The 21,033-nt window shown below is 51.5% G+C and overlaps 1 protein-coding gene across 1 annotated transcript in view; it reads left to right on the plus strand.

The window, feature by feature from the left end:
• Positions 1 to 20,767, plus strand: part of LOC122562517 (tricarboxylate transport protein, mitochondrial) — a 57,168-nt gene extending 36,401 nt beyond the window's left edge. The window contains exons 2-3 of the mRNA XM_087999894.1: positions 16,060 to 16,167; positions 20,523 to 20,767. Coding sequence (XP_087856020.1) covers positions 16,060 to 16,167; positions 20,523 to 20,752 — 338 coding nt within the window. The 3' untranslated portion in view covers positions 20,753 to 20,767. The remainder of the gene's footprint in view (positions 1 to 16,059; positions 16,168 to 20,522) is intronic.
• Positions 20,768 to 21,033: the final 266 nt, after the last annotated feature.

A 21,033-nucleotide genomic window follows, 5' to 3' on the forward strand; every position in this document is an offset into this window, starting at 1 on the left:
CTGAGGGATGAAAATCCTCCTTATCTCTATTTGAAAAGGAGGTGCTTTAATTTGAAACAGTCTCTCCTAATTCTGGACGCCTCACGAGAGGAATCATCCAGCCCGTGCTGTCCCATCAGAATCTTTATACATCTCAATAAAGTCACCTTGCTCTTCTGAACTCCCACTGAGTACAGGCCCCACTTCCTCAAGCTTTCTACTGGCAATGATCCTCACCTCTCCACACCTGCACACACAAGACTCTGCCACCAAGGCTGTTTACGAAGAAATTTGTTGTTCACTTTCATGTACAAGACAGGAACCTGAATCAACATGTTTACGGGAACACTCTGTAGGCACCAGCTCTGTCGGTAAATATTATGAAAGGGAGATAGGGCACTGTGCAAATGAACTGCTGATCTGGAATTTACCCCTCACCGTCAAAGAGCACAGAAAAGGCCATTCAGCCAATCGAATCTGTGCTAACCTATTTCCCACTTTCCAGCACTTGGCCTTGAATGTTGAGACTATTCAAGTGCTCATCCACGCAAGGTTTTAAAGACTTCCTGCCTCAGCTACCTACCCAGATAGTGCTTTCCAGACCCCCACCACCCTCTTGATGGGGGAGAAAAAAAACCTTCTCCTCTAAATTGTTCACTGCATTACTGTGCCCCCTCATTTTTTTTCTTCAGTCATAGGGTGTGGCTGCCTCTGGCTGGGCTAGTATTTATTGCCTAGAGGGCAGTTGTGAGTCAGCCATGTTGCCGTGGGTCTGGAGTTGCATGTAGGCCCAGACCAGACAGTTTCCTTCAGCAATGGTCATCATTAGGCTCTTACTTCCAGATTCTTATTGGATTCAAATTCCACCCTCTGTCATCCAGTATGCCCTGGATTAATAATCCAGTAATATTACCATTTGGCCCGTGCCTCTCCTAACCTAAACCTTTGACTAAGAGGAACAGCTGCTTCCTCTCCATGCCCCTCAGAACTGTGTACACTTCACTCACCACCAGTCTCTCTCCACCCCAAAATTGTACATTTTAAGAAAGCTGAGATTGAAAAAGTACAGGTGTGTTTAAAAGTACAGGTACCTAGTAGTTTGTACCTGTCTGAAGATGCTTTGCAATGGCCTGGATGAGATTTTAATTTATTCAAGACCACTTGCACAGATACAAAATCTGCCTCATTGAGAGTGAGTGTGTGTGTGGCTAAATCCCTTAGTTCCCACGTGTTAAGGTGCGGCCCTGTGTTTGCTGTGTGTGTGTGTCTGTAGCTGTGTGAGGCTATGTGAGTGTGTGTGCATGCGTATGTCTGTGTGTGTGCGCGCGTTTGTGTCTGTGTCTCTGTGAGGCTATGAGAGTGTGCGTGTATTTGTGTGTGCTTGTGTGTCTGTGTGTGGGCGCGCACATGTGTTTGTGTGTGAGTTTGTGTGTCTGTGTGTGTGTGCGCGCGCACATGTGTCTGTGTGAGTTTGTGTGTGCGCGCGCGCACATATGTCTGTGTGTTTGTGCGAGTGTGCATGTCTGTGTGTGTCTGTGTTTGTCTGTTTGTCTCTGTGTGTTGCTGTGTCTGTGTGTGCGCGCACGTGTCTGTGTGCGCGTGTCTGTGTGTGAGTGCATGTGTCTGTCTGTGTGTGAGTGTGCATGTCTGTGTGTGCGCATGCGTGTGTGTCTGTGTTTGTGTGTGGGCTAGGTGAGTGTTTGCCTGTGCTTGTGTCTGTGTGTGTGTGCGTGCGTGTGTCTGTGTGTGTGTGCATGTCTCTGTGTGTGTGCGCGCGTGTGTATCTGTGTTTGTGTGTGGGGCTATGTGAGTGTTTGTGTTTGTGTCTGTGTGTGAGTGTGTGTCTGTGTTTGTGTGTGGGGCTATGTAAGTGTTTGTCTGTGTGTATGTCTGTGTGTATGTCTGTCTGTGTGTGTGAGTATGTGTCTGTGTTTGTGTGTGGGGCTATGTGAGTGTTTGTGTTTGTGTCTGTGCGCGCGCGTGTGTGTCTGTTTTTGTGTGGGCTATGTGAGTGTTTGTCTGTGTGTGTGTCTGTGTCTGTGTGTGAGTGTGTCTGTGTTTGTGTGTGGGCTATGTGAGTGTTTGTCTGTGTGTGTGTCTGTGTCTGTGTGTGAGTGTGTGTCTGTGTTTGTGTGTGTGTGTGCGTGCGTGCATGTGTCTGTGTGAGTGGGGCTATGTGACTGTTTGTGTGTGTGTGAGTGTGTGTGTGTGCGCGTGCGTGTGTCTGTGAGTGGGGCTATGTGAGTGTTTGTCTGTGTTTGTGTCTGTGTGTGTCTGTGTTTGTGTGTGGGGCTATGTGAGTGTTTGTCTGTGTTTATGTGTGTGTGCGCGTGTGTCTGTGTGTGTGCATGTCTGTGTGTGTGTGCGCGCGCATGTGTCTGTGTTTGTGTGTGGGGCTATGTGAGTGTTTGTCTGTGTCTGTGTGTGTGTGTGCGCACACGTGCATGTGTGTCTGTGTTTGTGTGTGGGGCTATGTGAGTGTTTGTGTGTGTGTGTCTGTGTTTGTGTGTGTGTGTGCGCGCGCGTGCGTGTGTCTGTGAGAGTGGGGCTATGTGAGTGTTTGTCTGTGTTTGTGTCTGTGTGAGTGTTTGTCTGTGTTTGTGTCTGTGTGTGTCTGTGTGAGTGTTTGTCTGTGTTTGTGTGTGTGTGCGCGCGTGTGTGTGTGCATGTCTGCGTGTGTGTGCGCGCGCGCGTGTCTGTGTTTGTGTGTGGGGCTATGTGAGTGTTTGTGTTTGTGTGTGTGTGTGCGCGCACGCGCATGTGTGTCTGTGTTTGTGTATGGGGCTATGTGAGTGTTTGTCTGTGTCTGTGTGTGTGTGCGCGCACGTGTGTGTGTGTCTGTGTCTGTGTGTGTGTGAGTGTGTGTCTGTGAGTGCATTTCACAGAATGCAGAGCGAGTCTATTCAGCCCACTATGCCTGCACTCATCCTGTTACCTAGTGCCGATCTCCTCCCTCTTACCCATTCCCCTGCTCACCATTACTACCCTTGTGGGGTGTGGGTGTTTTGAAAGTTCACAGATCCATGTTGGCCTATCCTTTACTATAAATTCAGTGAGAGGGGTAGTGCAGTGTTCCTATTGAATATAAACTTCCATGGGGAATAACTGCTTTGTAGTGAATGATGGATTAGGAAACTGATGGAGTGCGATGGAATGGGTGGTACGTTCACCCTGGTGAACTCTGCACTCTGTTCAACAGCGTTGGGTGACTGATGAACAAACGTTTCGAACAGATCAGGCCAGTGTTTGTCACCAGGCGAACAATCACAGTCATTGCAATCTGAGAGGGAGCCCTGGCTGTTGATTGGCCAGTGTTTATGGGGTGTTGCCCTGGCAGCCAATACTGTTCCTTATATTTGTGCCGACTCATGTATCTCGGTGATGCTCCTGGCCCTGAGCTTGCCAGCAGGCGTACAGTCTGAGCAAAGCTGAAAGCAGGGGCAAAGAATTCACTTGCAAAGCAGTTACCATCCCGTGTCAGCCCATGTCTGTCTGTCAGGGGGCGGTGTGAGTGTTTGTGTGGAGTGTACTGCCTCTGTGTGTGTGGGGGAGAGGAGGGGGTCATGCTCCTGTGTATGGGGGGGGGGGGGGAAGAAGAGGAGGGGGTGAAGCCTCTGTGTGTGGGGGGGTGTGTGTGTGTGTGTGTGGGGAGAGGAGGGGGTGAAGCCTCTGTGTGTGGGGAGGGTGGGGGGGAAGAGGAAGAGGGGGTGAAGCCCCTGTGTGTGTGTGGGGCGGGGGTGTGTGTGGGGGGAGGAGGAGGGGGTGAAACCTCTGTGTGTGGGGAGGGTGGGGGGAAGAGGAAGAGGGGGTGAAGCCCCTGTGTGTGTGTGGGGGGGTGTGTGGGGGGAGGAGGAGGGGGTGAAGCCCCTGTGTGTTGGGAGGGTGGGGGGGAAGATGAAGAGGGGGTGAAGCCCCTGTGTGTGTGTGTGTGTGGGGGGGGGGGGGGGGGGGGTGTGGGGGGAGGAGGAGGGGGTGAAGCCCCTGTGTGTGTGGGAAAGGTGGGGGTGGGAGGAGGAGGGGGTGAAGCCCCTATGTGTGTGTGGGGGAGTGTTTGGTGGGAGGAGGAGGGGGTGAAGCCCCTGTGTGTGGGGAGAGGAGGTGGGGGAGAAGCCCCTGTGTGTGTGGGGGGGGGTTTGGTGGGAGGAGGAGGGGGTGAAGCCCCTGTGTGTGTGGGGGGGGGTGTGGTGGGAGGAGGAGGGGGTGAAGCCCCTGTGTGGGGGGTGGAGGGATGTGTGGGGAGGAGGAGGGGGTGATGCCCCTGTGTGTTGGGGGGTGATGTGGTGGGAGGAGGAGGGGGTGAAGCCCCTGTGTGGGAGGGGGAGGTGTGAGGAGAGGAGGAGGGGGTGAAGCCCCTGTGTGGGAGGGGGAGGTGTGAGGAGAGGAGGAGGGGGTGAAGCCCCTGTGTGTGGGGGGGGGGTGTGGAGGGAGGGGGAGGCGGTGATGCCCCTGTGTGTTGGGGAGGGCGGCTTGATGCCTCTTTGTGTGTTGGGGTGGGGGTGTGTGATGCCTGTGTGTGTGTGTGTGTGTGTGTGTTGGGGGGGGGGGGGTAGGGGGAGGAGGGGGTGATGTCTGTGTGTGTGTGTGTGTGTGTGTGTGTGTGTATGAGTGTGTGTTGGGGGGGTAGGGAGAGGAGGGGGTGATTGTGTGTGTTGGGGGGTAGGGGAAGGAAGGGGTGATGTCTGTGTGTGTGTTGAGGGGGGTAGGGGAAGGAAGGGGTGATGTCTGTGTGTGTGTGTTGAGGGGGGTAGGGGAAGGAAGGGGTGATGTCTGTGTGTGTGTGTTGAGGGGGGTAGGGGGAGGAAGGGGTGATGTGTGTGTGTGTTGAGGGGGGTAGGGGAGGAGGGGGTGATGTGTGTGTGTGTTGGGTAGGGGGAGGATGGGGTGATGTGTGTGTGTGTTGAGGGGGGTAGGGGGAGGAAGGGGTGATGTCTGTGTGTGTGTGTGTGTGTGTGTTGAGGGGGGTAGGGGGAGGAAGGGGTGATGTCTGTGTGTGTGTGTGTGTGTGTTGAGGGGGGTAGGGGGAGGAAGGGGTGATGTCTGTGTGTGTGTTGAGGGGGGTAGGGGGAGGAAGGGGTGATGTGTGTGTGTGTTGAGGGGGGTAGGGGAGGAGGGGGTAATGTGTGTGTGTTGGGTAGGGGGAGGATGGGGTGATGTGTATGTGTGTTGGGTAGGGGGAGGATGGGGTGATGTGTGTGTGTGTTGAGGGGGGTAGGGGAGGAGGGGGTGATGTGTATGTGTGTTGGGTAGGGGGAGGATGGGGTGATGTGTGTGTGTGTTGAGGGGGGTAGGGGGAGGAAGGGGTGATGTGTATGTGTGTTGGGTAGGGGGAGGATCGGGTGATGTGTGTGTGTGTTGAGGGGGGTAGGGGAGGAGGGGGTGATGTGTATGTGTGTTGGGTAGGGGGAGGATGGGGTGATGTGTGTGTGTGTTGAGGGGGGTAGGGGGAGGAAGGGGTGATGTCTGTGTGTGTGTGTGTGTGTGTGTGTGTTGAGGGGGGTAGGGGGAGGAAGGGATGATGTGTGTGTGTGTTGAGGGGGGTAGGGGGAGGAAGGGATGATGTGTGTGTGTGTTGAGGGGGGTAGGGGGAGGAAGGGGTGATGTCTGTGTGTGTGTTGAGGGGGGTAGGGGGAGGAAGGGGTGATGTGTGTGTGTGTTGAGGGGGGTAGGGGGAGGAGGGGGTAATGTGTGTGTGTGTTGGGTAGGGGGAGGAGGGGGTGATGTGTGTGTGTGTTTGTGTGTTGGGGGGTAGGGGGAGGAAGGGGTGATGTGTGTGTGTGTGTGTGTGTGTGCGTGCGCGTGTGCTGAGGGGGGTATGGGAAGGAGGGGGTGATATGTGTGTGTTGGGGGGTAGGGAGAGGAGGGGGTGATTGTGTGTGTGTGCGTGTTGGGGGGTAGGGGAAGGAAGGGGTGATGTCTGTGTGTGTGTTGAGGGGGGTAGGGGGAGAAAGGGGTGATGTGTGTGTGTGTTGAGGGGGGTAGGGGGAGAAAGGGGTGATGTGTGTGTGCGTTGAGGGGGGTAGGGGGAGGAAGGGGTGATGTGTGTGTGTGTTGAGGGGGGTAGGGGAGGAGGGGGTGATGTGTGTGTGTGTTGAGGGGGGTAGGGGGAGGAGGGGGTGATGTGTGTGTGTTGGGTAGGGGGAGGATGGGGTGATGTCCGTGTGTGTGTGTGTGTGTGTGTGTTGGGTAGGGGGAGGATGGGGTGATGTGTATGTGTGTGTGTGTGTGTGTTGGGTAGGGGGAGGAGGGGGTGATGTGTATGTGTGTGTGTGTGTGTGTTGGGTAGGGGGAGGAGGGGGTGATGTGTATGTGTGTGTGTGTGTGTGTGTTGGGTAGGGGGAGGAGGGGGTGATGTGTATGTGTGTGTGTGTGTGTTGGGTAGGGGGAGGAGGGGGTGATGTGTATGTGTGTGTGTGTGTGTGTTGGGTAGGGGGAGGAGGGGGTGATGTGTATGTGTGTGTGTGTGTGTTGGGTAGGGGGAGGAGGGGGTGATGTGTATGTGTGTGTGTGTGTTGGGTAGGGGGAGGAGGGGGTGATGTGTATGTGTGTGTGTGTTGGGTAGGGGGAGGAGGGGGTGATGTGTATGTGTGTGTGTGTGTGTTGGGTAGGGGGAGGAGGGGGTGGTGTGTGTGTGTGTGTGTGTGTTGGGTAGGGGGAGGATGAGGTGATGTGTGTGTGTGTTGAGGGGGATAGGGGGAGGAAGGGGTGATGTCTGTGTGTGTGTGTGTGTTGAGGGGGGTAGGGGGAGGAAGGGGTGATGTGTGTGTGTGTGTTGAGGGGGGTAGGGGGAGGAAGGGGTGATGTGTGTGTGTGTGTTGAGGGGGGTAGGGGGAGGAAGGGGTGATGTGTGTGTGTGTTGAGGGGGGTAGGGGGAGGAAGGGGTGATGTGTGTGTTGGGTAGGGGGAGGAGGGGGTGATGTGTATGTGTGTGTGTGTGTGTGTGTGTGTGTGTGTGTGTGTGTTGGGTAGGGGGAGGATGGGGTGATGTCCGTGTGTGTGTGTGTGTGTGTGTGTGTTGGGTAGGGGGAGGATGGGGTGATGTCCGTGTGTGTGTGTGTTGGGTAGGAGGAGGAGGGGGTGATGTGTATGTGTGTGTGTGTTGAGGGGGGTAGGGGAGGAGGGGGTGATATGTGTGTGTGTGTTGGGGAGGAGGGGGTGATGTGTATGTGTGTGTGTGTTGGGTAGGGGGAGGAGGGGGTGATGTGTATGTGTGTGTGTGTGTGTGTTGGGTAGGGGGAGGAGGGGGTGATGTGTATGTGTGTGTGTGTGTGTTGGGTAGGGGGAGGAGGGGGTGATGTGTATGTGTGTGTGTGTGTGTTGGGTAGGGGGAGGATGAGGTGATGTCCGTGTGTGTTGTGAGGGGTCGGGGGAGGATGGGGTGATGTCCGTGTGTGTGTTTGTGTGTTGGCGGGTGTAGCGGGAGGAGGGGATGATGTGTGTTGTGGGGGGTAGACTGAGGAGGGGTTGATGTCCGTGTGTGTGTGTTTGTGTGTTGGCGGGAGGAGGGGGTGATGTGTGTGTGTGTGTTGTGGGGGGTAGGGGGAGGAGGGGTTGATGTCTGTGTGTGTGTGTTGGGGGGGGGGTAGGGAGGAGGGGGTGACGTGTGTGTGTGTGTTGTGTAGGGGGAGGAGGGGGTGATGTGTGTGTGTGTGTGTGTGTGTGTGTGTGTTGGGTAGGGGGAGGATGGGGTGATGTGTGTGTGTTGAGGGGAGTAGGGGAGGAGGGGGTGATATGTATGTGTGTGTGTGTTGGGGGGTAGGGGGAGGATGGGGTGATGTCAGTGTGTGTGTGTGTGTGTGGGTTGGGGGGGGTACTGAGGAGGGGTTGACGTGTGTGTGTTGTGTAGGGGGAGGAGGGGGTGGTGTGTGTGTGTGTGTGTTGGGTAGGGGGAGGATGGGGTGATGTGTGTGTGTGTTGAGGGGAGTAGGGGAGGAGGGGGTGATATGTATGTGTGTGTGTTGGGGGGTAGGGGGAGGATGGGGTGATGTCCGTTTGTGTGTGTGTGTGTGTGTGTGTGTGTGTGTGTGTTGGGGGGGTAGGGTGTAGGGGTTGACGTGTGTGTGTGTGTGTGTTGTGTAGGGGGAGGATGGGGTGATGTCCGTGTGTGTGTGTGTGTTGGGTAGGGGGAGGATGGGGTGATGTCCGTGTGTGTGTGTGTGTGTTGGGTAGGGGGAGGAGGGGGTGATGTGTATGTGTGTGTGTGTGTGTGTTGGGTAGGGGGAGGAGGGGGTGATGTGTATGTGTGTGTGTGTGTGTTGGGTAGGGGGAGGAGGGGGTGATGTGTATGTGTGTGTGTGTGTGTTGGGTAGGGGAAGGAATGGGTGATGTGTGTGTGTGTGTGTGTGTGTGTGTTGGGTAGGGGGAGGAGGGGGTGATGTGTATGTGTGTGTGTGTGTGTTGGGTAGGGGAAGGAAGGGGTGATGTCTGTGTGTGTGTTGAGGGGGGTAGGGGAGAAAGGGGTGATGTGTGTGTGTGTTGAGGGGGGTAGGGGGAGAAAGGGGTGATGTGTGTGTGTGTGTGTTGAGGGGGGTAGGGGGAGGAAGGGGTGATGTGTGTGAGTGTTGAGGGGGGTAGGGGGAGGAGGGGGTGATGTCCGTGTGTGTGTGTGTGTGTGTTGGGTAGGGGGAGGAGGGGGTGATGTGTATGTGTGTGTGTGTGTGTTGGGTAGGGGGAGGAGGGGGTGATGTGTATGTGTGTGTGTGTGTGTGTTGGGTAGGGGGAGGAGGGGGTGATGTGTATGTGTGTGTGTGTGTGTTGGGTAGGGGGAGGAGGGGGTGATGTGTATGTGTGTGTGTGTGTGTGTGTTGGGTAGGGGGAGGAGGGGGTGATGTGTATGTGTGTGTGTGTGTGTGTTGGGTAGGGGGAGGAGGGGGTGATGTGTATGTGTGTGTGTGTGTGTGTTGGGTAGGGGGAGGATGGGGTGATGTCCGTGTGTGTGTGTGTGTGTGTGTTGGGTAGGGGGAGGAGGGGGTGATGTGTATGTGTGTGTGTGTGTGTTGGGTAGGGGGAGGAGGGGGTGATGTCCGTGTGTGTGTTGGGTAGGGGGAGGAGGGGGTGATGTGTATGTGTGTGTGTGTGTGTTGGGTAGGGGGAGGATGGGGTGATGTGTATGTGTGTGTGTGTGTGTGTTGGGTAGGGGGAGGAGGGGGTGATGTGTATGTGTGTGTGTGTGTGTGTGTGTGTTGGGTAGGGGGAGGATGGGGTGATGTCCGTGTGTGTGTGTGTTGGGTAGGGGGAGGAGGGGGTGATGTGTATGTGTGTGTGTGTGTGTTGGGTAGGGGAGGAGGGGGTGATGTGTATGTGTGTGTGTGTTGGGTAGGGGGAGGATGGGGTGATGTGTGTGTGTGTTGAGGGGGATAGGGGGAGGAAGGGGTGATGTCTGTGTGTGTGTGTGTGTTGGGTAGGGGGAGGAGGGGGTGATGTGTATGTGTGTGTGTGTTGGGTAGGGGGAGGAAGGGGTGATGTGTGTGTGTGTGTTGAGGGGGGTAGGGGGAGGAAGGGGTGATGTGTGTGTGTGTGTTGAGGGGGGTAGGGGGAGGAAGGGGTGATGTGTGTGTGTGTTGAGGGGGGTAGGGGGAGGAAGGGGTGATGTGTGTGTGTGTTGAGGGGGGTAGGGGGAGGAAGGGGTGATGTGTGTGTGTGTTGAGGGGGGTAGGGGAGGAGGGGGTGATGTGTGTGTGTGTGTGTTGGGTAGGGGGAGGAGGGGGTGATGTCAGTGTGTGTGTGTGGGTTGGGGGGGGTACTGAGGAGGGGTTGACGTGTGTGTGTTGTGTAGGGGGAGGAGGGGGTGGTGTGTGTGTGTGTGTGTTGGGTAGGGGGAGGAGGGGGTGATGTGTATGTGTGTGTGTGTGTTGGGTAGGGGGAGGAGGGGGTGATGTGTATGTGTGTGTGTGTGTGTTGGGTAGGGGGAGGATGGGGTGATGTCCGTGTGTGTGTTTGTGTGTTGGCGGGTGTAGCGGGAGGAGGGGATGATGTGTGTTGTGGGGGGTAGACTGAGGAGGGGTTGATGTCCGTGTGTGTGTGTTTGTGTGTTGGCGGGAGGAGGGGGTGATGTGTGTGTGTGTGTTGTGGGGGGTAGGGGGAGGAGGGGTTGATGTCCGTGTGTGTGTGTTGGGGGGGGGGGGTAGGGAGGAGGGGGTGACGTGTGTGTGTGTGTTGTGTAGGGGGAGGAGGGGGTGATGTGTGTGTGTGTGTGTGTGTTGGGTAGGGGGAGGATGGGGTGATGTCAGTGTGTGTGTGTGGGTTGGGGGGGGTACTGAGGAGGGGTTGACGTGTGTGTGTTGTGTAGGGGGAGGAGGGGGTGGTGTGTGTGTGTGTGTTGGGTAGGGGGAGGATGGGGTGATGTGTGTGTGTGTGTGTTGAGGGGAGTAGGGGAGGAGGGGGTGATATGTATGTGTGTGTGTGTTGGGGGGTAGGGGGAGGATGGGGTGATGTCCGTGTGTGTGTGTGTGTGTGTTGGGGGGGTAGGGTGGAGGGGTTGACGTGTGTGTGTGTGTGTGTTGTGTAGGGGGAGGATGGGGTGATGTCCGTGTATGTGTTTGTGTGTTGGCGGGTGTAGGAGGAGGAGGGGGTGATGTGTGTGTGTGTGTGTGTGTTGTGGGGGGTAGGGGAAGGAGGGGTTGATGTCCGTGTGTGTGTGTGTTGGGGGGGTAGGGAGGAGGGGGTGACGTGTGTGTATGTGTGTGTTGGGTAGGGGGAGGAGGGGGTGATGTGTGAGTGTGTGTGTGTGTGTGTTGGGGGGGTAGGGAGGAGGGGGTGACATGTGTGTGTGTTGGGTAGGGGGAGGAGGGGGTGATGTGTGAGTGTGTGTGTGTTAGGGGGGGTAGGGAGGAGGGGGTGACGTGTGTGTGTTGGGTAGGGGGAGGAGGGTTGGTGTGTGTGTGTGTTGTGGGGGGTAGGGGGAGGAGGGGGTGATGTCCGTGTGTGTGTGTGTGTGTGTGTGTGTTGGGGGGGGGGGGATGGTAGGGGAAGGAGGGGGTGATGCCCCTGTGGAGGGTGCTGTCCCCCTGTGGAGGGTGCTGTCCCCCTGAGGCTTCAGGGGGACTGGCCCAGTTAGGAAGTGATGACCTTTCAGGTGTGATAGTGTGAGACCCCTTTCCGGCTCTCAGGCGGGTTTTAAAGTACAGCTGGGGGATTCCCCCTGTTTATATTTTTAGATTAGATTACTTACAGTGTAGAAACAGGCCCTTCGGCCCAACAAGTCTACACCGACCCTCCGAAGAGCAACCCACCCAGACCCATTCCCCTACATTTACCCCTTCACCTAACACTATGGGCAATTTAGCATGGCCAATTTACCTAACCTACACACCATTGGACTGTGGGAGGAAACCGGAGCACCTGGAGGAAACCCACGCAGACAAGGGGAGAATGTGCAAACTCCACACAGAGAGTCGCCTGAGGCGGGAATTGAACCCGGGTCTCTGGAGTTTGCACATTCTTCCCGTATCTGCGTGGGTTTCCTCTGGGTGCTCCAGTTTCCTCCCACAGTCCGAAGAAGTGCAGGTTAGAGTGGATTGACCATGCTAAATTGCCCCATAGTGTCCAGGGATGTGCAGGCTCAGTGGGATCACTATCTGGAAATACAGGGTTACAGGGAAGTGGTGGGTCTGGGTGGGATGCTCTTCAGAGGGTCGGTGTGGATTCGATGGGCCGAATGGCCTGTTGGGATTCTGTGATTATGGTTCAGAGACAGGGCTCCTCCCCATTCTGCAACATAAGAGAATCTGCCATCTTCATCAGGAACGGAAGATGAATCAAATCTCCCACTCCCTTGGACATCATTGAACAAATCCAGGTTGATTAGTCTTAATACCGCAGTCCTTCCTCCTTGGAGCTTCCAATACGTTTTCTTCTGACACAGTGCAATAAATATTATGTAAATTAAAAGGGAAAGAAAGCACTGATAGGAAGGACTGAAATGCTTTTGAAATAATTCCGTACTTACGAAGTGCAGTCCGTCTTTAGAATGGAAGATGTAAGGAGCCAATTTCCGTACAGCAAACTTCCATGAATGCCGTGGGATAATTACACGATGTGTTACTGTGAGAAATACTGGCCTGGACCCAGGTGACGGTCCCCCTCCCTCTTCAAAACCAAGGCAGTGATACCTTTCCTACCCTCCAGAGTGGACAGCCAGGGTTTCTGTTTAACGACTCAATGTGAAAAAAGCATTGCACACCCTCTGTACTGTCCTGGCGTGTCCGAGTGAGTTACCCTGTAATGCCAGGAACAGGTGAGCTAGCAAGTGGGCCGCAGCAACATGTCTCCCTACACTGTGCCCCTTTACGGATCAGGAGCAGACAGGGCCCTCAGCCCCTTGAATCTGTTCCGCCATTCAGTAAGATCACAGCTGATTGGATCTCTGCACCAATGCCCTTTCACCCCTGCCTTATCGAGAACCTATTTATCTCTGTGTTAAAAATGTCAAGAGTCTGAAATTCTTTTCCTGAAGATGTGGTGCATGCAACAACTCTCTCTCCTCTGAGAGACGAAAATGTTTCAGTTGGTGATCTTTAATGTTTGAACAGTGATCCCTCGTTCTTGATTCTCCCACGAGAGGAAACATCTTTTCCACCAGCAGTCCTGCCAGGACCCCTCAGGATCCTCGATTTTTTCAATCAAGTCACCTCTTCCTCTCCTGAATGCTAAAGGACGAGAGTGGTGCTGGAAAAGCGCAGCAGGTCAGGCAGCATCCGAGGAGCAGGAGAGTCGACACTTCGGGCATAAATCCTTCATCAGAAAACCTTATAGAAAATCTGATGAAGGGCTTTTGCCCGAAATGTCGACTCTCCTGCTCCTCAGATGCTGCCTGACCTGCTGCGCTTTTCCAGCACCACACTTTCGACTCTGATCTCCAGCATCTGCAGTTCTCACTTTCTCCTAAATGCTAAAGGAAGCTTGTTGTCTTTACTATGAACCAGGATAACAAGTACAGGTCGTTCTGCTACGATATTAACACAAATTCGATGTAATGCAATTGATGAATTGGGGACATTGTAAAACTTTGAGCTTTAGAAGCAATGTGTGGTGGCTGTAACATGATTACATCGCCAACACTTTAAGCACTGTTTCTAAAGTACTATTTTTTTCTATAACGCAGGGTTACCCAGGAATGCAACCATCGCGTTATAGAACTACCTTCAGCTGAATTGGTCACCGTGGTGTGACTTTGGTTTTGTGGTATTGCTGTCGGAATCCTTTCAGAGGAATCCAAAGCTGGTCTTTCCCTGTCACCTTCCTGTTATCCCATACGTAATGTTTTGAGGATGGGTTTGCAGGACTCCTCGAGGCACCGTGGGACTTGTAGCCCAGCAGCGAAGGTCTGGCTGGGTGTGTCTTCTACGTTGGTGCTAAGGATTCCACGTCAGGAGCCGGAGAAAGGCTGAGGTATTTCTCCCTGTGACTCAGCTCATGTTCTGTCCTTGACCAGCTCCTGGAAAAAAATACATAAGAAGTTTAATGTGGACAAGTGTGAGGTGGTACACTTTGGCCAGAGTAATCAGAATGCAAAGTACTGGGCTAATGGTAAGATTCTTGGGAGTGTAGATGAGCAGAGAGATCTCAGTGTCCATGTACACAGATCCCTGAAAGTTGCCACCCAGATTGACAGGGTTGTTAAAAAGGCATACAGTGTTTTGGCCTTTATTAATAGAGGGATCGAGTTTTGGAACCATGAGCTGTACAAATCTCTGGTGCGGCCGCACTTGAAGTATTGTGTACAGTTCTGGTCACCACATTATAAGAAGGATGTGGAAGCTTTGGAAACGGTGCAGAGGAGATTTACTAGGATGTTGCCAGGTATGGAAGGAATGTCTTACGAGGAAAGGCTGAGGGCTTTGAGGCTGTTCTCGTTAGAGAGAAGAAGGTTGAGAGGTGACTTAGAGACATACAGGATAATCAGAGGGTTAGATAGGGTGGACAGGGAGAGCCTTTTTCCAAGTATGGGGATGGCAAACACGAGGGGACACAACTTTAAAGTGAGGAGAGATAGGTATAAGACAGATGTCAGAGAGTAGTAAGGGTATGGAATGCTTTACCTGCAACGGTAGTAGATTCGCCAAGTTTAAATGCATTTAAGTCGTCATTGGACAGTCATATGGACGTACATGGAATAGTGTAGGTTAGCTGGGCTTCAGATTAGTATGACAGGGCAGCACAACATCGAGGGCCGAAGGGCCTGTACTGCGCTGAAATGTTCTATATTCTATGCTCCTGAAGACTTGCAAACCAAGGGCCCAGTAGTATTATCGATAAACTATTGGTCCAGAGACTCAGATAATGTTCTGAGGACCCGGGTTCAAATCCCACCGCGGTTAATCGTGGCATTTGAACTTGACTTTAAAAAATGATCTGGAATTAAGAGTCTAACGATGAGCATGAAGCCGTTATTGATTGTTGGAGAAACCCATCTGACTCATTAATGTCGTTTGGGGAAGGCAACTGCCATCCTTACCTGGTCTGGTGGAGATGTGACTCCAGACCCACAGCAACGCGGTTGATTCTTAACTGTCCTCTGGGCAATAATATCCATAAATAATAAATGCTGACCTCGATATTCACATCCTGTGATGAGTGAATAATAAAAAAGATTTGATTTAATTTATGTACCTAGGTACAGTATAAAGTTTTGTTTTGTGAGCAGTACAGGCAGATCATAGCAAATAAGGACGTACAGATCATAGAGTGCTCAGACAGAGTGAGGTATACATGGTTACACTGCACAGGAGGTACACAGAGCAAGATCATCATTAATTAGATCAACATTATTTGAAGTTAGAGAGGTCGATTTAGCAGTCTAATAACAGCAAGAAGGAAGTTGTTCTTGAACCTGCTGGAGTGTGTGTGTGTGTGTGTGTGTGTGTGTGTGTGTGTGTGTGTGTGTGTGTGTGTGTGTGTGTGTGTGTGTGTATCTTCTGCCTGATGGAAGAGAGTATTATCAGTTTGGGAGGGGTCTTTGATGATGTTAGCAGTCTTTCCATGGAAATGAGAGGTGTAAATATAGTCATAGAGATGTGCAGCACGGAAACAGACCTTTCGGTCCAACCCGACCAGATATCCCAACCCAATCTAGTCCCACCTGCCAGCACCCGGCCCATATTCCTCCAAACCCTTCCTATTCATATACCCATCCAAATGCCTTTTAAATGTTGCAATTGTACCAGCCTCCACCACATCCTCTGGCAGCCCATTCCATACACGTACCACCCTCTACATGAAAAGGTTGCCCCTTAGGTCTCTTTTATATCTGTCCCCTCTCACCCTAAACCTACGCCCTCTAGTTCTGGATCCCCAGCTCCAGGGAAAAACTTTGTCTATTTACCCTATCCATGCCCCTCATAATTTTGTAAACCTCTATAAGGTCACCCCTCAGCCTCCGAGGCTCCAGGGAAAACAGCCCCAGCCTGTTCGGCCTCTCCCTGTAGCTCAAATCTCCAACCCTGGCAACATCCTTGTAAATCTTTTCTGAACCCTTTCAAGTTTCACAATATCTTTCCAATAGGAAGGACAACAGAATTGCACGCAATATTCCAACAGTGGCCTAACCAATGTCCTGTACAGCCGCAACATGACCTCCCAACCCCTGTACTCAATACTCTGACTTAAAACAAGAATGGAGTCCATAGATGGGAGTTTAGCTTCCGTGATGGTCCGGACTGTGCACACAACATTCTGTGGTTTCCTATGGTCCTGGGCAGAGCAGTTGCTGTACCAGGCCGTTATGCACCATCACAGTGAGAACTGCCGCTGTGTGGCTATTATCTCATTGTGAGAGCTTGCTGTGAGTCAATTGACTCCTGTGTTCCAACAACAGTGACTCTTTCAGTGGACTGCATTGGCTGTAATGTGATGTAGTGATATCCTGAGGTTGGGATTAGCACTATATCACACCTTGAGGTTGGGAAAGGCATTATATGAATGCTGTGAGGATGGGAGACATGCTATGTTATATAAAGTACAATTCTTTCACACGGCCGAGAGAAGTGGGGACCCAGCTTGTGAAGCCTATTCATGGAAGCGATCATAATATTTTCGTCCTGGTGATTATCTGGAATTTAAATGTTGGTGATTTTTCTTGTGCAGGTGGGATTGCTGGAGGCATTGAAATCTGTATCACCTTTCCGACTGAATATGTGAAGACTCAGTTACAGCTGGATGAGAAAGCAAACCCACCACGGTATAAGGGAATTGGTAAGGACTCCACGCTGACCCCCTCTCTGACTGGCTTCTGCTCACCTTGTCAAACATCAAATGACATTTTACCAGTCGGCCATGTGGGTTTCTCCTTATTTTAGTTTTTAAGTTTAATAATTTTGTTTCTCGCTTGTTTTTAATGGGAGCACTGAGATGGGCTGAATGGCCTCCTCCCTGTTGTAACAATGCTGTGATTCTGTTACTTTCTTTTCTCATAAAGTCCTAGAGATGTACAGCACGGAAACAGACCCTTCTGTCCAACTCCTCCATGCTGACCAGATATCTCAACCCAATCTAGTCCCATTTGCCAGCACTTGGCCCATATCCCTCCACCTCTTTATCTCATTACAGCCTTGGTTCAAACATGGACAAAAGAGCTGAAATCCACCAAAGTAGGGCCTCTCTCTGTGTGAAACATTTGCCTCATCTGTTTTTTTTTTAAATCTCTCTCCTTTCACCTTAAAAATGTGCCTCCTAGTCTTGAAATCCACCATTTTAGGGAAAGACAACTACCATTAACTCTATCTATACTCCTCATTATTTTAGAAACTTTATAGGGTCATCTCTCAACTTCCTACGCTCCAGTGAAAAAACAGTCCCAACCTGTCCAACCTTTCTTTCTAACTCAAACGCTCCATACCCAGCAACTCAAACGCTCCATACCCAGCAACTCAAACAGCCTCATGAAACCCAGTCTCATAGAGAGAGGGGGAGGGGGAGATTGCAGATGAATCATAGAGTCATGGAGATGTACAGCACAGAAACAGACCCTTCGGTCCACCTCGTCCATGCTGATCAGATATCCCAAGCCAACCTAGTCCCACCTGCCAGCACCCGGCCCATATCCCTCCAAACCCTTCCTATTCATATACCCATTCAGATGCCTCTTAAATGTTGCAAATTTACTAGGCTCCACTACTTCCTTTGGCAGCTCATTCCATACACGTACCACCCTCTGCGTGAAAAAGTTGCCCCTTAGGTCTCTTTTATATCTTTCCCCTCTGACCCTAAACCTATGCCCTCTAGTTCTGGACCCAGAGAAGAGACCTTGTCTATTTACCCTATCCATGCCCCTCAGGATTTTATAAACCTCTATAAGGTCACCCCTCAGCCTCCGATGCTACGTAGAAAACAGCCCCAGCCTGTTCAACCTCTCCCTACAGCTCAAATCCTCCAACCCTGGCAACATCCTTGTAAATATTTTCTGAACCCTTTCAAGTTTCACAACATCTTTCCGATAGGAAGGAGACCAGAATTGCAGGCAATATTCCAACAGTGGCCTAACCAATGTCCTGTACAGCCGCAACATGACCTCCCAACTCCTGTACACAATACTCTGACCAATAAAGTAAAGCATACCAAACGCCTTCTTCACTATCCTATCCACCTGTGACTCTACTTTCAAGGAGCTATGAACCTGCACTCCAAGGTCTCTTTGTTCAGCAATACTCCCCAGGACCTTACCATTAAGTGTATAAGTCCTGCTAAGACTTGCTTTCCCAAAATGCAGCACCTTGCATTTATTTGAATTAAACTCCATCTGCCACTTCTCAGCCCATTGGCCCATCTGGTCCAGATCCTGTTGTAATCTGAGGTAACCCTCTTCGCTGTCCACTACACCTCCAAGTTTGGTGTCATCTGTAAACTTACTAACTGTACCTCTTATGCTCGCATCCAAATCATTTATGTAAATGACAAAAAGTAGAGGACCCAGCACCGATCCTTGTGGCACTCCACTGGTCACAGGCCTCCAGTCTGAAAAACAGCCCTCCACCACCACCCTCTGTCTTCTACCTTTGAGCCAGTTCTGTCTCCAAATGGCTAGTTTATGAAGAATTTCTTTTTTTAATAAATACCTTCTATATCCTTCTTCTCCCTCCCCCTTGCGCTCTCCCTCTCCCATTGCTTCCTTTCTCCTCCTGTGCCCTCTCTTTGGATGGTGACCCCCGTCCCCGACGTGTTACAAATGGATGAAAATATCTCTGAATGTCTGGTTACCTCTCCAAAGCCTCCCTCAGGCTTTGAGTGATTGACACTGCAGTGCAATACTGAGGGAGGCCTGCACTGGGGATGGTGCAGACTTTCAGATGAGACCCATCTGCCTTCTCAAGTGGGTGGGAAAGATCTCACTACCCTGCTCTAGGTTTAACAGCTCTCTCTCTATGGCCCTGAGAATCTCTCCCATCCTTTGACCTGATGGTCTGACCATTTATCACGTCTCTCTGCACAGATTCTGCATTTACAAACAGAAGGATGGTTTTATTCACTCACGGTCTATGGATGCCATTGGTTGGATCAGCATTTATCTGCTCATTCATATAGCATGGTGTAATTATAGAATCATAGAGATGTACAGCACAGAAATAGACTCTTTGATCTAACTCATAAATGCCGAACATATATGTTAAATTTATCTAGTGCCATTTGCCAGCACCCGGCCCATATCCCTCTAAACCCTTCATATTCACATACCCACCCAGATGCCTTTTAAATGTTGCAATTCTACCAGCCTCCACTACTTCCTCTGGCAGCTCATTCCAAACACACACACCACCCTCTATGTGAAAACTTTGCCCCTTAGGTGTCTTTTATATCTTTCCCCTCTCACCTTAAACCTATGCCCCCTAGTTCTGGACAGTCCCATCCCAGGGAAAAGACTTTGTCTAATTTCCCTATCCATGTTACCCATGATTTTATAAACCTCTATAAGGTCACCTCTCAGCCTCCAATGCTCCAGGGAAAACAGCCCCAGCCTAATCAGCCTCTCCCTATAGCTCAAACCCTCCAACCTGGCAATGTCCTTTCTGAACCCTTTCACGTTTCACAATATCCTCCTGATAGGAAGGAAACCAGAATTGCATGCAGTATTCCAAAAGTGGCCTAACCAATGTCCTGTCCAGCCACAACATGACCTCCCAACTCCTGTACTCAGTACTCTGACCAGTAAAGGAAAACATACCAAACACCTTCTTCACTATCCTATCTACCTGCGACTCTACTTTCAAGGAGCTATGACTGCACTCCAAAGTCTCTTCGTTCAGCAACACTCCCGAGGACCTTACCAATAAGTGTATAAGTTCTGCTAAGATTTGCTTTCCCAAAATGTAGCACCTCCCATTTATCTAAATTAAACTCCATCTGCCGCCACTCAGCCCATTGGCCCATCTGGTCCAGATCCTGTTGTAATCTGAGGTAATCTTCTTCACTGTCCACTATATCTCCAATTATGTGTCATCTGTAAACTTACTAACTATACCTCCTATGTTCACATCCAAATCATTTATATGCCTAGAATTGAAAGAAGGTGCATTTAAATAGCATCCACCTTAGGCACTTTGTAACAAATGAAGCCCGTCATGTTTACTGATGCTGTCCGACAGAAATCCTGTCTGACCTACATGTAAATCCAGACTTGCCGCAAGGTGGTTTACTCTTAACGACCCGATGGGCAATAAACACACACAACACCCAGACCCTGTGAATGGCCTTTCAAAATAAAGGCCCATTTGGCTCAGCAGCTCACTCAGTTTGAGGTTAGTTAAAGCTGAATGATGCATGCTAGGCCCTGTTAGCCTCTCCCTGCTAGATAAGAGAAACCTTTTGTAGTTGCTATTGTAATGTCAAAACTGCAACAGTTAATCTGTGCACAGCAAGCTCCCACAAATAGTAAGGTGCTAATGACATGCTACAATCTGTTTAGGTGATGCTGATTGAGGGATAATTATTCCTTGATGTCACAAGGAATTAAGGGCTACGGGGAGAATGCGGGTAAGTGGAGTTGAAATGCCCATCAGCCATGATCGAATGGCGGAGTGGACTCGATGGGCCGAATGGCCTTACTTCTGCTCCTATGTCTTATGGTCTTATTGGCCAAGGGACTAGGGAGAATATACCTGCTTGTTGATTTTTAAAAAAAGGAATCCATGGAATTTTCTACATCCACCCGAGCGAACTGCTGAGAGTAACCCTATCGCCTTTGGCACAACTGTAAGGCTGTACCTCTGGCAGTGCAGCCCTCCCTCAGTCCCAGCACCTGACAATGCCCGTCCACACTGTTGTCTCAAATCTGGCCCACGTGTGACTCCAGACCCACAATGATGTCGTTGACTGTTAACTGCTCTCTGACGATAAATGTGTAATGTCCATATTGTCTCAAATCAGTGATGGTGGGATGCAGAACCCATGACCCTCTGATCCAGAGGAGTGAAAGCTGCCATCCCAAGCCAGGGCTGTTATCTTCAGGCGGTGCTGGAATTAGCTCGAGGGGCCGAATGGCCTGCTGTGTGAAATGGGGGTAAATGAATGCACGTTGTTTGTAAGTGGAACCAGCTGTTTTTGTTTTGTTTCCCTAGGTGACTGTGTGAAACAGACGGTTCGGGACCATGGGGTAAAGGGGCTTTATCGTGGTTTGAGCTCACTGCTTTATGGATCTATTCCCAAGGCAGCTGTCAGGTACACTCCCCGATTACCTACTGTCTCTTACAGGTTTGCAAAAGAGCTGAATGAGGCAGCAGTCCTCCTCCTTCTTTTAGAATCCCTACAGTTCAGAAGCAGGCAGTTCAGCCCATCGCGTCCACACTGACCCTCCAAACAGCGTCCCACCTAGATTCACCACCCTGTAACCCCTGCATTTTCTGAATCTAACCCACCTAATCTGCACATTCCTGGACACTATGGGTAATTTCCCACGGCCAATCCACCCTAACCTGCACAGCTTTGGACTGTGGAGGGAAACCAGAGGAAACCCACGCAGATACGGGGAGAATGTGTAAACTCCACACAGACAGTTGCCTGAGGCTAGAATCGTACCTTGATCCCTGGCACTGTGAGGCAGCAGTGCTTACCACTGTGCCACCATGCTGC

Source organism: Chiloscyllium plagiosum, unplaced genomic scaffold, assembly GCF_037043375.1.
Source record: "Chiloscyllium plagiosum isolate Xiang-an unplaced genomic scaffold, Cpla_swu_hap1 HiC_scaffold_24, whole genome shotgun sequence".
Taxonomy (NCBI): Eukaryota; Metazoa; Chordata; class Chondrichthyes; order Orectolobiformes; family Hemiscylliidae; genus Chiloscyllium; species Chiloscyllium plagiosum.